Source organism: Martes martes, assembly GCF_963455335.1.
Source record: "Martes martes genome assembly, chromosome: 7".
Taxonomy (NCBI): Eukaryota; Metazoa; Chordata; class Mammalia; order Carnivora; family Mustelidae; genus Martes; species Martes martes.
The window spans coordinates 92,284,282-92,298,577 of record NC_137894.1 but is presented as its reverse complement, the minus strand read 5'-3'; the positions used below and the strand labels follow the sequence as shown (position 1 = coordinate 92,298,577).

Genomic DNA, 14,296 nt, shown 5'->3' with positions numbered 1-14,296 from the left:
ATAATATAGGAATTGAATTATATGATTGTTAATTATGTGATTGCTAAAAGTCTCGGTCTAGTATTTAGTGTAAAGTATTTAAAAACTAACAAACAGGGGCACCTGGGTGGCTCAGTGCGTTAGGCCTCTGCCTTCGGCTCAGGTCATGATCTCAGGGTCCTGGGATCGAGCCCCGCATCGGGCTCTCTGCTCAGCGGGGAGCCTGCTTCCCCCTCTCTCTCTCTGCCTGCCTCTCTGCCTACTTGTGATCTCTCTCTCTGTCAAATAAATAAATAAAATCTTTACTCTAAAAAAAAAAAAAAACAACAGACAGGCCAATAAACAACAAATTTCATTTATTTTGTACTATTTGAAAAGGGAGTCATACGGGCAAGATTATTTTGAAGTAACTATGCTTTTTCTTTTTCTGCAGATGGACCACACATCCCCGACCTACATGCTTGCTAACTTAACCCACTTGCATTCTGAACAACTTCTGCAGGGCTTGAATCTTCTTCGTCAACATCACGAGCTCTGTGACATCATTCTTCGTGTCGGTGATGTTAAAATCCATGCTCACAAAGTGGTACTTGCCAGCATCAGTCCATATTTCAAAGCTATGTTTACTGGAAACCTTTCTGAAAAAGAGAACAGTGAGGTTGAGTTTCAGTGCATTGATGAAACTGCTCTCCAGGCCATTGTGGAGTATGCCTATACAGGAACTGTTTTTATTTCACAGGACACAGTTGAATCTCTCCTTCCAGCAGCAAACCTACTCCAGATAAAACTTGTCCTGAAGGAATGTTGTGCATTTCTTGAAAGCCAGCTTGATCCTGGTAATTGTATCGGAATTTCTCGTTTTGCAGAGACATACGGTTGTCATGACCTTTATTTGGCAGCTACTAAATACATATGCCAGAATTTTGAAGCTGTTTGCCAGACTGAAGAGTTTTTTGAACTTACACATGCTGATTTGGATGAAATTGTTTCCAATGACTGTTTGAATGTAGCTACCGAAGAGACTGTTTTTTATGCACTTGAGTCTTGGATCAAGTACGATGTACAAGAACGTCAGAAATACTTAGCACAGCTACTTAATAGTGTGAGATTACCATTGCTGAGTGTTAAGTTTCTCACTAGACTATATGAAGCAAATCATCTTATTCGTGATGATCGCACTTGTAAACATCTTTTGAATGAAGCCCTAAAGTACCACTTTATGCCTGAACATAGACTCTCTCATCAGACTGTCCTGATGACACGACCTCGCTGTGCTCCCAAAGTACTTTGTGCTGTAGGAGGAAAGTCTGGACTATTTGCCTGTTTGGATAGGTAAATAGAAGGCTTTCTTAAAGGAGTGGTGCTAAAAGATTTTATACTTTTTAAATGTGCTAATTTTCTCTATTTCTTAAATAATTTGATTTTACTATTTACTTTCTTTATTTACTTTTTTGTTTGTTTCTTTCTTTTATTCTTCCTAAAACGCTTACCTGGTTGTTTTAATCACATTGTCATCCGTTCTTTTCAACACTCTCAGTTATTAACAACCGTCCCCCAACTCCCCCATGCACAAACTATGAATTTTTGTTACTTCTCTACCATTTTATGTCTTTTTTTCTTTTAATTTGTGAAACTGTTTACATTATTATTTGACCAGCTCAGTAGAGATTTATTATTGCTAACTATAAACAGAAGATACCAAAAAGGAGAGCTTGGAATCTTTGATGAAGGCAGACTGGGGACAGGAGTGGGTTTGAATGAATACCATCAAGTAGAAGAATCACCAAAGAAATAAGAAAAAGTAGGATACTGAATACAAATCATGGACATACATATTTATTTTCTTCAGTATAAACATTTTTTAATGACAATAGTAAAGAGTTCTCTTTTCTAATAATCTACAGTAGTTGTTGTCAGACTTTTTCTGTAGAGAGCCAGATAGTAAATATTTAAGACTTTGTGGCCATATGGTCTCTTATGACTACTCAGCTCTGCAGTTGTAGTGTGACAGCAGCCATAGACAATATGTAAAAAAATGAGATGACTGGGTTCCAACAAAACCTTATTTACAAAAGTCCTTAGTGGACTGAATTTGGTCCTTAGCCGTAGTTTGCCAGTCCCTGATTTGCAGCATTACACAAGTAACTTTTATATGTTGAAAATATAGCTGGATGTTACCTTTGCTTTACCATTGAATGGGAATGCTTCATGAAAACTTCCATGTTTGATAAGTTTATTTAATACTGTGATTTCTTTCCGTCAATTTTCAAAAATTTAGTAGATTGCTTTTCCCCCCTCCAATGGTAGGAAGGTATTGATGTTCTAGCAGTGTCAACTGATATATCTATATCTTTTAGAAAGTCTCAGTTACATTTTAATTGTCTAAATTAAACTAATTACATAGTCTAAACCTAGTGTCATTGAGACCAGTCTATAGGTAGAATATTAGTTATGGTAACTACAAAAGTTGATTATTAATTCTTACTTTTAAGGGCACTAATTATTGGCATAAAGTAAAGCATATTAGTAAAATGTCGTGAGAAAAGTTCCAAATGTGAATTTATATGGTAAAAATTCTTGACCAGTTGCCTCTTGGTCTCAAGTATTAAAAATAACATACATGAATTATTAAAAAGTTATAAGAACTGTTCATATGTTGAGATCCAGTAATCTTTCATCTAACATCTGTTATAAGGAAAAAAAAAAACCAAACTTTTTTTAAGTAGGCTCCACACCCAGTGTGGAACCCAGTTCTGGACTTGAACTCATGACCTTGAGATCAAGACTGTACTGAGATCAACAGTCAGATGCTTAACTGACCGAACCACCCAGGCACTCCAGGGGGAAAAAAAAAAAATTTAAATGTCATTTGCCGTTTATTATATTTATAATAAATGGCCACAAAGCCATTTATTGCAGTATTATTTATAACTATGGAAAAATTGGAATCAATCTAAGAAATAATGCAGTTTGACTCTAAAAAATATTTAACACCTGTGCATCAGACACACTATGCTGGATAACGGATCTTTAACAAATTTATAATTTAGTTAAGGAGGCAGATATTTAAATAGATAATTAAAATATGTGGTGTTAAAGCAGTGATAAAGATAATACCATAGAAGTATTAAGGAAAGGCATTTATCCCATTTGGGAGATTTAAGGAAGATATTGTTAATGTCCAAGTTGAGTGTTGAAGGCTAAGCAAGATCCAAGCAAAAGGTCACAGGAAGTGCACAAAGACACAATGGAATGATACAGTATAGGATGTGCAGGAAATTAAAAGCTGTTTGGTATTCCAGAGTACAAAGTTCAAAGATCAAGGGCTTCTGTCTGGCTCAGTTGGTGGAGCATGCGACTCTTGATCTCAGGGTTGTAAGTTTGAGCCCCACGTTGGGTATAGAGATTACATAAAATAAAATCTTAAGGGAAAATAAAGGAAAAAGCAAATTAAAAATAAAATAAGGTTCAAAGACCTAAACAGTAAGGAGTAGGCTGTTATCAGTATGGGCCAAGTTAAAGAAGGTATCCTGTGCCACTGATGAAGAGGATTTTTCTTACGTGGGTCCAAAAACAATTTTAAGGAGGATAGTGAAATGATCACATTCATATATTAGATCATCCTTGGCTGCCTAATGGAGAAAGATTGAGGGGCCAGAATTAGTATCTGAGTCATTAGGAAAGAGGCTATTATAAAAGTACAGGCCAGAGATAATGAGGTCCAGAGTGGAAGTAGCAAAGATAAAGAAGGGGATATTAATTTAGGAAATGTTTTAAGAGAGCAAATGGACAGAATTTAGTGAATGGATATGGAGGGATGGTGAGAGGGAAGAATCAAAAATGAGTTAGATTTCTTGGTTAGATACTGGATGAATCTTATATACCATGAAAGAGAATATAGGAGGAGGAGCCATTTTAAAGGGGAAAGTAGTGTGTTCTGTTTTGGACATACTGAGTTTGAAGTGCCTATTAAATATCCAAGTGAAGGATGACTCGCTAGCCAGAAATGATTGCAAAAGCTCAACGAATAGATCAAAGCTGGATATTTGGAAGTTATTGGCATGTAATATCATTTGGAGGTATAAATTTAAAACCATGAAGTCTTCTGGACTTCTTGACTGGTTTAAATGTCCCTTCTTTCTACCCACTGAGAACATATAGAAAGGAAAAAAAGATTGGCTCATAAATGAACCTCTGGGGAACATTAATATTCAAGAAGAAGACTGTAAGAACAATCTTAGAAGTAGGAGAATCAAGAGAGAATAGTGTCATGAAAGCCAAGCAATTTAAATGTGTCAAGAAGGAAGAAGTGTGATTAACAAAGTAAAATGCTAAGGAATGTTCCAGAAAGATAAAAATAGAAGGGTGGCTCTTGAACTTGGCTATATGGAGATCATTAATGACTTTTGGTGAAGTAATTTCAGCAGAATTTTAGGAACGCTGTGGATATATTATAGCAGATTGAGATGGGTATAAAAAATAAGGAAATAAACTGTGAAGACTTCTAAGATTCTTGGCTGAGATGAGGAGAGAGGTAAGGCAAAATGATAGTTTTTGTTTATTTTGTTCTTGAGGAGAAGTTTTTGTTTATTTTGGTCTTGAAGAGAGAGAGACAGGATTATGTTTATTATCAGATGCCAGTAAAGAAGAATAAGATAAAGGTACAGAATAGAGGAATGGTCATTGATAACAGCAAGATTTTAGAGGCAATTGGAAGGGGTTGGTATCAAAAGTAAAGGTAGAAGCATTTTTTTGTTTGTTTTTAAAGATTTTATTTACTTATTTGTCAGAGAGAACGAACGCACAAGCAGGGGGAACAGCAGGTAGAGGGAGAAGCAGGCTTCCTGCTGATCAAGGAGCTGGAAGTGGGACTTGATCCCAAGACCCTGGGATCATGACCTGAGCTGAAGGCAAAATGCTTAACCGATTGAGCCACGCAGGTGCCCCAAAGGTAGAAGGTTTTACATATGAGGAAGAGGGACTCTTTATGTCCCAAAACCAGAATTTGAGGATAGGTTTGCTGGCGTGGGGAGAAGTGGGAGAAGGAGTTTAAGAAAGATACTATCCAATAGCCTCACTTTTCCCTTTAGAAAAGGAAGGAGGTATGCAAAAGAGGGAAGTGGGGATTGGGTAGGTGGCTTAAGGAATCTCAGGAAGCTCTGAGTATTGTTTCTGTTTACACATAGGGAGTCATAAGGATGGCAGTACATTCGAAGTGATTTTGAATAATTGTGCAAATACATTTAATGTTAAATGGACTTTGAGCCACACCACACATGACACCACTCACCTCAGTGCTCTGAGTCACAGGTCAGATTCCAAGAAAAATAATTATCCATTTGCCTTCAAAAACCATAAGGACTAAAACCTTTATATTTTGTATCTTGGTTTACCTAAATCACCTCTGAAAATCCATCATCATAACTGAACTCTTATCATTGAGAGGTTTTTTTCTCATACCAGTCAGTTCTCCATTTCTCCAACACTAAATGCATGTCCAATAATTCTGACAGTATCCAGAGTTAGCTCAGACCCCACTGCTTAAGGGCTTAGTCCCAGAAGACTATCCCCACTTAAGATGCTATCCACAAATGGGGTGCTCACGTTACCTGCATTTCTGTCTAGAAGAGTGAAAGTTCAGGGGTTCCCACAATAGCCCCTGCTCAAGTTTGCTAAAATGACTCATAGGACTCAGGGAAGTGCTTTACCTCCCAGTCTATTACAAAGGATACAACTGAGGAACAACCAAATGGAAGAGATATATTGAGCAGGATGTGGGGAGGAAAGGGACAGAGCTTCCATGCCTTCTCTGGTATGCCACCCACTCCTGGCATCTCAGTGTGTTACCAGCCTAGAAGCTCTCTAAACCCCATTGGTTAGGGAGTTTTATAGCGATTTCATTGTGAGGGTATGATTGATTAAATCATTGGCCATTGGTGATTGAGCTCAACCTCAGACTGTTAATCACATTATTGCCACCTCTGGTTTCTGGCCCCCATGCTGAAGCTATCTAGGTGGCCACTTGTAGTCACTTCAGTAGCATAAACTGAGGTGTAATTGAAAAGAGCTCATTATAAATAACAAAAGACATTCCTATCACTCAGGAAATTTCCAAGAAGTTTAGGAGCTCTCTGCTAGGAACCTGGGACATAACCCAAATGTATTGTTTTTTTATTACACTGTTATTGTATGGTCCTATATATCATCTAATTTAACTTAATCTCCCAGTCCTTTTCTTTTTGACTCCTCAAATCTGTCTGCCATATCTTGTAGAATTCATATTCAATCATTAAAAAAAAAATCCCCTTCATTTTTAACTAGTTGGTCTAATGAAATATGACTGATGTTTAAAGATACTGTTTTTGCCAAAGCCCTCTCAAACCTGTTTTGTTTCCCCATACCTCCTGTATCACAGGTCCTAAAGATTGGTAAGTGTTTTCTTTGTTCCTCATATCTACTTCCTAGATTTTTTCATCTCCCCTTTCTCCAAAATACCAATTCATTCCAAAGATTTGCCATCAGGCTGTATCATTTGATACACCTTCATGTTGCCAGCATCTGCAACCCCTTTTGTAACTTTATGCACTGAAGATTTTTATAACTGGCTTACTGTCTTTCGAGTCATTCTTTCTGATTTCAACATCCCCATAGTATGATCCACAGTTACACAACAAATTTGCCTCTCTTCTTGATCTCACTTCTAACAGTCTTTTTTGCCTTACCTCAGGCACTATTCTCATGATTTATTCTCATGATTGTACTTCCAATTTTGCCATTAACAGTAACTTCAAACTTCAGAAATCTTGGTTACATACATTCCGTTCTCTGACTACCACGTCCTTTCTTGTGAGCTTATTTATTTCAGTACATCTGCAGTCATTCTTTGTTCCCTTCAAGACTTTTAATCCGTTGGCCCTATATTCAGAAAACTTAATTGCTCACTGATCGCTACATGTCCTCACTTTCACTCCTTACTCAGCTTAGATTCCAGAAACATCACTGTTGTTATTCCATTGAATACTCATGGCTCCCTTGCCCTTCTTCAGTCATACTCTTCTAGTTAGAATCAGTTTTCCACTTACGCCATCGCTGCACCTGAGCAGCAGTATGTGGCTAGAGAAACGCGCGTACCCATCTTAAGTGACCTCATTTAAGACACCTAGCACTGTCAGCAACCCCTTTCATTTCCCTAAGTAATTCATTCTCCACTTCCTTGGAGGACTGTTTTATACCTTTTCTCTCCATAAGGACATCCATCCCCCTCCAACCCTCCTTTCTGCTCTCAGCTGATGACTATCTCTTACTCTCTCAGAAGATAGAAGCAATTGGAAGAGTACTGTCTTGTCTTCTGATCTCCAAAACCACCAAGTTATTTGTATCTGAGACCAGTCCCTCCATTTCTCTACTTACTAGCTTCCGTTTCCTCTCCTCTGCACAAGGGCTCTGCTCTTGAATTTATCGCATCTCTCTCTTACATCACCTTCCCCCACTGTACTACATCATTGCCATTAGCATGCAAACATGTTCTGGTTTAGGCTTCCAGATTAAACCAATCTTCCCTGGAGGCGGTGGTCTTTTCTCTGCTTATCCTTATATCTGTCTCATATCTGTTTTAATCCTTATAGTAAAGTCCTTGGAACAGTCGATGTCCACTGTTTTCCCTCATCTCCTATTCTTTCTTGAACCACTCCAGTCAAGATTTGTCCCCAACACCTCACTCAAACTGCTTTCATAAAGGTCAAATAATTCCCTGATGTATCATTTTCATCAGAACAAATTCACATTTTAAAACAAGCAGTATAACAAAACTGTATATAGGCACTCAGTAACTACTGAATGAATGAATGTTCTTTAATTGTACTGAATAGAGAATATATGTTTTATGTTATTGCACAACTGAGTTTGGAGACATTGAAATGAATATGAATACTTGCAAGAGACCATATATAGTTTGCATGCAAGGTATAAAGAAAAAAATCCAAGTACTTATCAACCAGCTTAAAAAATAAACAATACCTTTAAATTCCCTTGTGTCCCTCCTTGATGCATCTCCTTTCCTCCCCTAGAAGTGACCACTATTCTAAATTTTCTGCATATTATTTCTTTGCTTTTCATTATAATTTTGCCACATATTTATGTGCCCCAATATAGCATTAGGTTTTACATATTTTTATATAAATACAGTAATGCTACATATATTCTTCAAGGATATGTTTTCTTACTGAACAATAAATATGTTTATGAATTTCATCTGTGAGATTGCATGAAGCAATAGTTCATTTAGTTTCATTGGTATATGGTATTATAGTATATGGGTATAATATAATACTTTCTTTTTACAATGAATATGTTAATTATAAGAATTAATTAAAGGGGCGCCTGGGTGGCTCAGTGGATTAAAGCTTCTGCCTTCAGCTCAGGTCATGATCCCAGGGTCGTGGGATCGAGCCCCGCATCGGGCTCTCTGCTCAGCAGGGAGCCTGCCTCCCCTTCTCTCTCTGCCTGCCTCTTTGCCTGCTTGTGATCTCTGTCTGTCACATAAATAAATAAAATCTTTTTAAAAATGTTTTAAAAAAAAGAATTAATTAAAGTGTTACACACATACAGAAGAATGCACAAATGCCAAGTGTACAGGTCAGTGAATTATCACAAAGTGAATATTAATAAACCAGTTCAAGAAATAGTACATGACCAGCACCCAGAAACCACTCTGGAGTTCCCTCCCTGCCCTCCCCAAAGGTAACCACTATCCTCATTTATAATCCAGAGATTAGAAATGTCTTTGGACTTGGTATAAATAAACTATACAGAATGTATTCTTTTGATTTGGGCTTCTTTCCCTTGGCATTATAGGTGTAAGATTCATTTCTGTTAAAGGGAAAAGATTCATTCCTGTTACGTGTAGCTATAATTTATTTTCATTGCTGTATTCTCTGATTTGCCACATTTTATTTATTTATTTTATAGTTGATGAACCTTTGAACTCTTTCCAGTTTTTGACTGTTACAAATAACGCTGCTGTGAATGTCATGCATAAACATGTGTGCATTTCTTTTGGATACATATCTAGGAATGGAATTGCTTGGTTTAGGGTGATATACTACATCTTATTTATCCATTCTCCTTTTGATGGGTGATTGTGCTGTACTGCTATAAACATTTCTGTATGTATGTCCTGGTGCAAAACTGATTATAAACAGGCATTCAGTAGTGTAGATACACATGAACGAAATTGCTGAATCAGAACATTTGTGTACCTTCAGTTTTACCAGATAATGTAAAATTGTTTTTCAGCGTAGTTTGTACCAGTTTACGCTTCCACCAACGGAGTATGCATTTCTTGCTCACGTTCTTGCCAACAGCTGTTACCATCTGACTTTAAATTTTTGCCAGTCTGGAAAGTATGTTATGGCTTGTTGTGGTTTTAATTGGCATGTCGCTGATTACTAAGGAGATTAAACATTTTTGTTTGGGGCCATTTTGATTTTTAAAATCTATTTTTTTCTGCTTATTCTTCAGTGTGGAGATGTACTTTCCTCAGAATGACTCTTGGATTGGTTTGGCACCCCTAAACATTCCTCGCTATGAATTTGGAATATGTGTTTTAGACCAAAAAGTGTATGTTATAGGTGGTATTGAAACTAACGTGCGTCCTGGCATCACTATCAGAAAACATGAAAATTCAGTAGAATGCTGGAATCCTGATACAAATACCTGGACTTCTCTTGAGAGAATGAATGAAAGCCGAAGTACCCTTGGAGTAGTAGTACTTGCAGGAGAACTTTATGCTTTAGGTGGTTATGATGGACAATCTTATTTACAATCTGTAGAGAAATATATTCCTAAAATAAGAAAATGGCAACCTGTGGCACCAATGACTACAACAAGAAGCTGTTTTGCTGCAGCCGTGTTGGATGGAATGATATATGCCATTGGTGGGTATGGTCCTGCCCACATGAACAGGTATTTAACTTAATGAAGTTGTGTATGCTTGTAGATTTTTAAAGTCTCATTAACAATAATTCTTACACAACTGGTATGTGTGAAAGAACTTCCCTTCTTAATTTTTAAAGTAATATTGTTAGGCATTTGAAATTTAATCTGCTCTATGAGTATAATTGTAATTGTTTTATATGAGGATTTAATACAAAGCTAAAAATAAGATTCCTCTTAACAAAATTTTAAATTCATTCATTTAATATAATTGGACTAGGTTTTAAAATTCAGAGATCTGATTATAAAATGAAGTTAGACAACTTTAGATTTGGGGTGGCGATAGTGTATAAATATGGGTGTGTGTGTGTTTATAAATGGTCTGTTACTGCATTGCTTAGCAGACTAAAAAGTGAAAAATGTAATTCCTATATGCTTCTATATTATGCATCATAAACATAAAGCCTTATTTAAATATTCCTTTTTGGATTCTTATTCTATAATCATGCATGCATCATTGTGTACCTGAGTTCTGCTGGAGTCTGAATTTGAGGTTTCTGCATTTTGTAGCATTTTCTGAATAAAGGAGAAAAATATATGAGAAAAATAAAAGCATAAGGTGACTTGCTTAAATGGAAAATTAATCATAATTCTGAGCCTTTGTTGAAAATTGCTGTTCCAAAGATTTTCTCTAATAGTAACTAGAGTGATGTGTCTTTTATTGATTGTGAACATTTAATGGAAGAGTATATTGTGCTTTGTTAAGTGAGAAGGCAAGAGCACAATAGCATTTCATCTATAAATTTTTATTTCTCTATAAGCTAAATTATTCCTCCTTTTTATTGCTCCCTTAGTTGAAGGAAAAGTGTTTGGGGCAGAGCCATGCATTTTTATTCTTTGAAAATGTGCTGACAGAAATAAGATAAAAATTGAGTATTTCTTTTGGGAGATAATGCTCTTGAAGTTTAAGTTCTTGCTAAAGTTTATCAACTCTTCTGGTCCAGTAATTTGGCTCTAATGGCTTTTATCCCAGTGTCCTTTCAGAAATATTTATAGTTTTGTCTATATTCTAGTCTAGTTTACAGTCTAGTCTCTGCTCTGAACTCCAGAATTGTGCTACTGACTCTCAACTGCTTCAGGCTTTTTTGAGAAGTTAGGTTAGGACCAGAACAAGCTCAGCAAGCCTGCCTTTGTGCCCACTTGTGTCAAAATAGAGATATAAAGGCCCTCTGGGATTTTCTAGGGAAGCTTTTTTGGAAATTCTGATCTGCATTGGATATCCATAATGCAGCTTGGAAATGCCAGGTGTTCTCTGGAATGCAGACTTGACTTGAACCCCTGAATTCTCCTAAATCACTCTGAGATTATTATGATTGACCAGTTTGTGTTATGTAATCTGCAGTGTTTGCTTTACAGTAAACCACCACAACTTCTATAAGATAAAAAATTTCCTTTTCTTTTTTTCATCTTCCCTTTTCCTTAGCTATGTAGAAGATCCTTACTGTCCTTGGAAAACATATTTAATTTGTGATTTTCAGAGTTCTTTCAGAACATGCATACTCATTTGACTTCATTCTTACATGAATCCTTTGAGGTTAAGTTATCCCCATTTTTTCAGGTGAGCAGAAGGAGCTTATCTAGGATTACACATACCCATAGTGTTAGGGCTAGGGTTCATTCAACTCTAAGTATACAGCATTAGTACTTGAACCCAGGTTTCCTGATTTCAGAAGCGTTATGCCCTTAATATACCCTGCTGCTTGTATGATATAATGGAATAGCATATGGGTATTATTGCTCCCAGTTCACAAGGTAAGCTTTTATCATTGCGGTTTTATCAGCAAAATGTAAACATCTGGAACAAACTACTCTTGTTTTATATCTGTCTGTTGGAACTTCTAAAACTATGGTAGGTTTTAATTTTGCTTTGGTAGGAAGAAATGGCACAAGGGATATGCAAATTAATTCTTTCTTTTGTGAATATTTGCAGTGTGGAGCGTTATGACCCAAGTAAGGACTCCTGGGAGATGGTTGCGTCTATGGCAGATAAAAGGATTCACTTTGGTGTGGGTGTCATGCTAGGCTTTATTTTTGTGGTGGGTGGACATAATGGTGTCTCACATTTGTCAAGCATTGAAAGATATGACCCTCATCAGAATCAGTGGACTGTATGTAGACCAATGAAAGAACCCAGAACAGGTAATAATAACTAAATAATATCTAAACATAGAGGATGATATTTCTTATAGTGATATTCTTGGAATAGTAGTACCTTTGGAATATAATAGTAAGAGTATTACTTGTCCAGCAAAACAAAACAAAACAAAAAACTTTATTGTGCTACACTTGAGAGAGCTGATTTGACAAAACTACACAGATTTCTATACTGTGATTTTAATATGCCAGTGTGCATATTATCATTTCTTAAAGTTGGGAGAACACATTTTTAGAAATGGTGGGAATAGAATGTATCTTACAGAAGCTCTTCTGTCCATATAGCAAATGTCATCTTTTTATATGTTACATGCTCACATAGAATCTGGATTGTTCTTTTTTTTTTTTTCTGTACATCAGTCTATAGTTTACCTTTCAAATACTCTCACATTTGGAGGGTGTTTGGAGATATAGGAAAGGTTGGATTTCAGGGTTCCCAGAGAAAAACAAAAACATCTTTGAAGCATAGAAATTACCTTTGAACCCAAACTCATAGCACATTATTTTAAGGGGAAGGTTTTAAGTTGATGGAAATGATTTAGGGATATTTCTTGCATAAGAGGGAAAGTCGTAAAATAACAAGAATGTGAAAAAAACATTGGATAGTCTTGTTCTCTTTAGAACTGTGTATAACAGTATATACAGTACAATTTTTAAAAGCATAAGTTGTATGGTTCAAGATATGTTTCAGATATTTTCAACATACTTAAAAACTTGATAAAGATGAATGATTTGTTGAAAATATGTAAATATAAACAAAAGTAAGCATACAGAAAGACATATACTACATTCTGTGTATTTTTCCGTGGTAGAGGAGAGGAAGAGTAGGATTGGGAAGGAGAGATGAAGGAAGACTTCAACTCTCGCTTTCATGTTAGGGGATTTTTTTCCCCAGTAAGTACGTATGGCAATGTTGCTTGTGTAATTAAGAGTAGATTATTGAAATGTATTTTAAGAAAACATTAAAATACAAATTTATTTTTAGGGAGAAGTCAACTTCATGGTTAACGTTTTTTCCTATTTTTACCCACTTTTCCTAGGGGTTGGTGCTGCAGTAGTTGATAACTACCTTTATGTAGTTGGTGGTCACTCAGGGTCTTCCTATCTGAATACTGTGCAGAAATATGACCCTATCTCAGATACGTGGCTGGATTCCGCTGGCATGATATATTGTCGCTGCAACTTCGGATTAACTGCACTTTGACAAGTGTGGACTGGTGGGAATCGTGTGGTGATGAACCTTGTGCTGCATGAAAGGATGCCCCATTTTCTGAAATCCAAAAGCTACATTACTTTCTTTTTAACTTGAAATGGCATGAAGACTCAAAGTTCTGTTGGGTACTTTGAATTGACAAGTAGCTTTGGTTGCTCTTGATTATACAGTGAATCAGTAATCAAAAAAAAAAAAAAAAAAGGAAAGATCTTGCCAATTTAATTGTGCACTTTTTTTCCTAATACTGGCATAGAGTAGTTTTATGTTCATAAGTGTACATGTGGAGAAAATCTTGCTGCTTTAAAAAAAATTAGCTCTCCTTCTTTCTTAATATATGCACCATGATTTACTAGGATGAGAGATGCTTAGATGCGGGAGTGTATTGAAAGACTAGACAGAATGCTGATACTGTCTGTTGGATATAAATTCATATGCTTCACATTTTAAACAAATAAAGGGCTGCTTTTTTGAGGGGGGTACTTTTAAGGATTGTAAATTATATACCATAGTGAGTCACCTGGATATTCTTCCTACTAAATGGCTTTAGGGCTGGAGATGTAATAAGTTTGCAAAACAAATGCTTTTACTATCATCATTTTTGGAGGCTTATATTAAGAAGCCAGATATTTCCCGTTTATGCCTTTTTTATAGGGCAGGTTAATGCTGGATGAATTTAGTTACTTACCTGTGCTATGCTAAGCATGGATAGAAAGTTAAGCATATCAGTTTGTTTTATTTTTTTCATAGTACAGTGGCTTCCCAGTGTTGATGTAAATATTTGACAAATGTTTAATACCACCCTTAGTAATACTGATTTTTTCTACATATCCTTATAATAATTTTAGTTTTTTAAGACCCTTAGTTGCTTTTTCACAGTGTTCAGATATAAAAATGGTGCTAACTGTAGGATCTGTAACAAGGCTATAATAATGTTCTTTTGGATGTTCAGTATGAGAT

The 14,296-nt window shown here is 36.1% G+C and overlaps 1 protein-coding gene across 3 annotated transcripts in view; it reads left to right on the top strand.

Moving 5' to 3' along the window:
- The window catches only part of KLHL28 (kelch like family member 28), a 38,202-nt gene extending 24,680 nt beyond the window's left edge, over positions 1-13,522 (top strand). For 2 of the 3 annotated variants that reach the window (XM_080808547.1, XM_080808548.1), the window contains exons 2-5: positions 413-1,311; positions 9,499-9,942; positions 11,903-12,111; positions 13,167-13,522. In XM_080808547.1, the coding sequence (XP_080664673.1) occupies positions 413-1,311; positions 9,499-9,942; positions 11,903-12,111; positions 13,167-13,330 (1,716 nt within the window). In that variant the 3' untranslated portion in view covers positions 13,331-13,522. The remainder of the gene's footprint in view (positions 1-412; positions 1,312-9,498; positions 9,943-11,902; positions 12,112-13,166) is intronic. The other variant, XR_013967125.1, reaches the window with a different exon arrangement.
- The last annotated feature ends 774 nt before the right edge of the window (positions 13,523-14,296 follow it).